We start from the raw sequence: 6088 nt of genomic DNA on the forward strand, positions 1-6088 counted from the left end.
ATGAGTTGAACATGAACAGTAATGGTGCGCTGGAGTCGCGGACTAGAACATGTCAAATTTACGTCGTTTCGGTATTAAAATCTCCGCACTGCTCACAGCGAGCCAGTCTCCCACTGTCACAGAGACGGAGCAGTTGGGGTGTTGCCATGTCCGCTTATTATAAGCGACTTTGGGCTTGTTGTATAATAGCCTAGTCAGGCTTCTTTTGGGCTTGTTTTCATAGACATGGCTGCTTGTTTCTCTTCCAAAACCTGGCAACACTGCCAGCTGGGAGGGTCTTGTTTGTTGTAGAATGTATGTGCTCTCAGAGTCACAATCACTAGTTAGTTCAGAGATGAATAAACCAAATATGCCGACATGAAAAACTACATTTAATGAGCATGGAGCAGGGAACTCCACATCATAAAGAAAGGGATCCTAAAGCACTGTGAACATATAGGCTACTGATTTCTCTCAGTCTCATTATTTTTATTTGAATATATTTGATTTGATTGATTGAAGAATTGATTAGAAGTTTTCATAGAAAACGTTTTACAAGGTCAAGAGAACCACTGCACTAGACCGTTTTGGAAAGGCCCATTTTGTTTTATTCCTCCACAACCTGGTAAAGAGCATAAAGAAAGATGTTGTGTATGTCCTCCTTATTAGGATTATAAAGATTTGTTAAGTGGTAAATTATGTGACAATGCGACATGCGATTTTATGGAGTAACGCAAAAGTAATGTAACGAGTAATGTAACTAGTTACTTTCTCCAGGGAGTAATAAAGTAATGTAAGGCATTACTTTTTTCAAAAGTAATATGTAATATGTAGTGCCTTACTTTTATGAGTAACGGACCCCAACTCTGCTGACCGCTGTGATTGGCTGGAAATGTGCCATTGGCTGAGCATCGCATAACGAGTGTGCCACAGTTGATGACAGTAATCTCCAGCAAAGAAGAGAGTCCATATTTGGGCTGTATTCTTGACAACAAGAATAAAATCTGAGTAAATCAAAGAACAAGATTCCTGGGCAGAATGTCATGTCCAAAGGTGCTCTCAAAACTCTTGCGGGAGCTCTAATTCACTATGACTATGCTTCCTGGTTTTCCAGCATCCCTATGTCCCAAAACAAACTTTTGGGAATTTGCCTACTTCTTGGCCTGGGGCCCATGACTCACCCATTTTGCTAGTAAATACTAATAATGCAAGTCAGGGTCGAAGTTGCGGATGCATGCCCCACCCGTTAATGAAATACCTATTGTACTTGTTGTCAAGAGTAGCTGTTTTATTGTCAGAGTGCCCAGTGCGATACCACGTTACCGACTACTAACGACTCTACTTTTGTGATGAAAAAAGCCTACTTTCCCTAGTGGACGCACTCTGATATTGCCAGGAGAAAACCCCATTGGCAAGATTTTGCCTTCCGGTGAAAAGAAATCTGTGAAGAAATTGCATTTTATACGTGTGGTGGTGGGCTCAGAGTGCGTCCACTAGAAAAAGTAGGCTTTTTTATACTTATTAGTAAATCCGCTGAATGCTTCTATGTGCGGTGCTTTTATAGGCTGATATCATAGCCCTGACGTCACGCTATCAGCTGTTTCCGTGACAACTGTATTGGTGAGGAGTAAATTGTTTTTTGTTTAAGTTTAGCAAAAGTCGAGAGGCGCTGTACTGCATGTCATGCGAGGGCAATGAATTAGCCCTTCGCTAAGTTCTTGGCCAATATCATGTTAGCGACGGTTACTAAGTAAGGAGAATGGTCACGCTTTCAATGCGCGACAAAATGGATAAGCGGTGTGCATATTGAACTTGCAACTCAGATAGGCTACAAGGTATACAGAACGTTTGCATGGTGGCGTTGTATTTTTCTACCACGGAGGATATAGGAACCGGATTTATTTTGCCTCCCCTGGGTTTGTGCCATTGTTGTGGCAAACTAGTGCAAGCTCTTATTGGGCTTTCCACTTGCGCTATCATGACATCCAGCGATTTCCACTTTTTGAGAGGTTTGGGTTGTTTCTTACCATATTATGGGCAAAATAGACCATTCCATGAATTATTTCGCTCTGTTGTGTTGTTTATTAGCAATTTAAGATATAAAGATAGGGACTCATTGACTTCCATTGTAACGGGGAAACAGCTCTCAAAGTCACTCTTTTAGCACATAAACTAATGCATTCTGACAGGAAAACTCATGCGGTTTTATTTTTAATAAAGAAATTCAACTTGTTTTGACTAATTTGTGTAGAAAGATCCGGTAGGTATGCCTACGCCAACCGAATCACTTCTGTTCGTGTTGAGTAAAAAACTATCTGATTGGTCCAAATCTGTACACCCACCCCTGAAGCGTATTATTGGAATGCCGTTGAGCCACTACGGGGATGTAAACGTGTTTGAGGGAGAGAGTCCCATAACCTTAAGGCCTGACTCCCACGGTCACAACAGATTGTTGTATAGCTGATGCATGAGACTTGTTTACTGATGCAAGCTCGCAATTCATTTCCAATGGGAGTCACATTGTGTGACACAACATTTTTGTTGTATGAGGGGGAGGGGGGCAGTCGAAACACAGCCGAAAGCCGTACAACAAATATGTTGTGTCAAACCATGTGACTTCCATTGGAAATGCATTGGGGCAAGATGTAAAAAAAACCCTTTGTTTACATTTAGCATCCAACAATGTTGTATGCTAGATCGACTGGCGTGTGTGCATGCATGCATGCTTGCGTGCGCGCGCGCGTGCGTGTGTATGTGTGTGAGAGAGAGGGAGAGAGAATGAGTGATGTTTTGTGTAATTTTTTTGGCAGTATGGTATGTGCCAAATGAAGAATTGCCGTTAATTGAGAGAAAGAGACAGACACACAGACAGAGAGAGATAGATGCACCATTCTCCCTATCTCTCTTTCTCTTACTCTGTTTTTCCTTGCTTGTAATGTTTGTTCTGATTCTGAATATTATGCAGAATTATTAATATTTTGTATCATATAAGAATGCTCATCAGGCCAATACAGCATATTTGAGAGAGAGAGAGAGAGAGAGAGAGAGAGATAGAGAGATATGTCACCATTCTCTCTTTCTCTTCGTCTTTTCCAGGACCTGTCTGCCTGCCACCTGGAGGATGGGGGGGGGGGGGGGGGGGGGGTTTGTCGTCGTTGCCAGTGGTAACAGAGACATCTGGTGTGAAGGTGAACTGGACAGAGATGATTTACATTCAACACACCTCCTTCGTCCCTCTGTCCCTCCCATCTCTGTCTTTCTTCATCATTTGCTCTCTCACTACTGTATCTCCCATCTGCTCTCTCTCTCTCCCATCTATCTGTATGTAGATGTATTTCTATACTCAACTTTAGGTCTCTCTCTCTCTCTCTCTCTCTCTCTCTCTCTCTCTTCTCTCCATATGTTTGTCTCTCCCTCTCTGCATTTACATTCTGTTCAGATGTGTACTTGCTCATATCCACAGTGACGTATGAGTGAGGGGGAGTAGAGGAGGTGTGTGTGTGTGTGTGTGTGTGTGTGTGTGTGTGTGTGTGTGTGTGTGTGTGTGTGTGTGTGTGTGTGTGTGTGTGTTTGGGGAGGGGGCGCTCAAGGACACATTCACAGGACACATGATGGACACTCTTAACTGCTGTGGAGATTGAACCTTTGACCTTTCATTTACGTACACCTCTCTCTCTCTCTCTCTCTCTCTCTCTCAGTATGAACCATGCTTGTAGCTGACTAAAACACCCTTTCCACTGGAATACCAATACATTGTTGCGTTACAAACCTACAGTATATAGATTGCTGGCATAGGCAGTGGACAGTCATTCTGAACACTGTGTTATACAGTACATCCCCAAACACTGAGCACTGCTACGGTATATCACTGAACAAAGCCATACATTTCCTTAACACTATTGAAGAACACTGCTACTTCATTATTACACTATTCCTGAACACTATGTACCACTACTGAACACTACATTTCCTGAATGCCCAGAAATAATCACAATGTATTGGTCACCACCCCCCAATGAGCCAGAGAAAAGATCCCCCAGACTGCAGGAAATGCCATGCCCTGCATGGTTCACTGCAGGCTCAACCATCCATGACTAATAAAGATACCATTTATAGGACTGTGGTTCCCATTTTGCCCAAACTAATACATCCTCGGGGACCCATTTTCCATTACAGGTCCCTCCTCCCGCCCCCGCCCCCCGTGCTCCCCGAACTGCAATCATCTTTTCATCTTTTATGTGAGTGGAAGTCAGCTCAGACCCCATGCTGGGACAGAGTGGCATCTGTTGCTGAGTGGGACGTGGCAGTCGATGAAAGAAGTCGAAAGAAACCACACACAAGTACACTTGGAATATTTTAACCACATGAACTCTTGCATCTCTATTCTGGGCATATTAAATAATACCGGGAATTGAACATTCTGCGAAATTAGACAAACATTCCTTGATGAAAGCAGAAAGTACACAATGCATACAGTGTCTCTGCCACGACACGTGTGTGTGTGTGTGTGTGTGTGTGTGTGTGTGTGTGTGTGTGTGTGTGTGTCCGTGCGTGCGTGCGTGCGTGCGTGCGTCCGTGCGTGCGTTTGTGCGTGCGTGTGCGTGCGTGTGTGTGCCCCAGCCATTCATCAGTAACTCAATCACACTCAAAGCCCTCACTCCATCCAACACGCACTGACCTGATGATGACATACATGACCAGACAGTTTCCGACGAGGCCGACCACACAGACGATCATGTAGACGACCACGATGGTGAGCTTCACCCCCGTGGGAAGGAAGGCGCCGTCTGTGTCGTTGAACATGCCGCCCCCGCTCATGTTAAGATCGGACAGGAAGAGGCCATCGCCGTAGTTACCGTACAGGGGATACAAGGTGGCCAGGTCCCCCGGTAGGGCAGGGTCACCATCAGGGTACTCCATGGTAACGGGCCGGCAAAGGTCAAAGGAGGTCGAAGGGCCTGGAGACCAGAGGCACAAGGTTCAATGTCTGAAATACAGATGTTTGACACACATCCTCATCCTGTTCCATGTTTTATATTGATTCAGCTTGAGATCGGGCTATAATACCGTCTATTAGTGTAGCTTCCGATAAACCTGGAAGTGGTTGGTCTGTCGATAAAAAGGCTCCCCCTCATTGATTTGAACCACTCTAACAAAAAAGGCTGAACAATGAACATGCATTGCACATATATTTGGTGTACATGTTTCAGCATATATGCTCTGCTATACAGTACATAAATAATACTTAACATAATGCACAAACAAAGGCATTCAGGATGGGAACTTTGATGTTTTACCCATTCAGGATGGGAACCGCTTTTAGGGCTTCTTGTTGTACAGTATATACTAGCGAGCAATATAAAAATATATATATATTTGAATAATATACATTTTCAGAAAACTTCAGATCAGTATTTAGAAGGCATTTTTAGAATCGACCTTAGTCCTAAATCGGGTAAATCCATTTAAAAATAAATAATATCTTTCATTTTACAGTACGTTATCCATACTTGGGTAGGCCTATAGAGAAAACATACTTTTTCTGGGTTGTTAGTCTTACTGTATTTGATTGCAATTTTGCAGTGCTACATAGCTCTGATTACAAATTTCTGTATTCTAATAGGCCAATATATTTAATTGTACAATTTTGCAAACAAACAAACAAACAAATAAATAGATAGATAAAGTGAGGAAAGGATGAGAGATTAAAACAAAAGAAGGATAGACATTAATTTACTCTTATTGCACGAAACATCTTGAGTCAGTTGGTTTACCTGGGAAGCCAAGAATAGAGGCTGTACGGTGCATTGTTTTGATTTGGAGTGTGATTATTTGCATATTGTGCAACCACATGAGACCCGAACAAAAGATGTCACTCGAGACCCATTTGAGTCAATTATCTAATGTGATCCTGGGCTCTACACACCCTCTGCCAACCTAGTCCCCATGGGGGACATGGGGAGAGCAACAGACTTGAACTCATACCCAAGTTTCTCCTTTACACCTGACAGAGGGGGAGTTTCCCTGGTTGGACGTACAGTATCGTGTGGAAGGAACACGTTATTCCAACCAGTTCCTTTCCCCTCCATCAGGCGCCCCGGCTGACCAG

The 6088-nt window shown here is 43.3% G+C and overlaps 1 protein-coding gene across 1 annotated transcript in view; it reads right to left on the minus strand.

Annotated features, from left to right (window-relative positions):
• The window catches only part of oprl1 (opiate receptor-like 1), a gene marked incomplete at its 3' end in the record, with an annotated part of 67600 nt that extends 62812 nt beyond the window's left edge, over positions 1 to 4788 (minus strand). The window contains exon 1 of the mRNA XM_083769660.1: positions 4658 to 4788. Within this exon, the coding sequence (XP_083625786.1) occupies positions 4658 to 4782 (125 nt within the window). The 5' untranslated portion in view covers positions 4783 to 4788. The remainder of the gene's footprint in view (positions 1 to 4657) is intronic.
• Positions 4789 to 6088: the final 1300 nt, after the last annotated feature.

This window comes from Protomyctophum parallelum, assembly GCF_964188405.1.
Source record: "Protomyctophum parallelum genome assembly, chromosome: 7".
Classification (NCBI taxonomy): domain Eukaryota; kingdom Metazoa; phylum Chordata; class Actinopteri; order Myctophiformes; family Myctophidae; genus Protomyctophum; species Protomyctophum parallelum.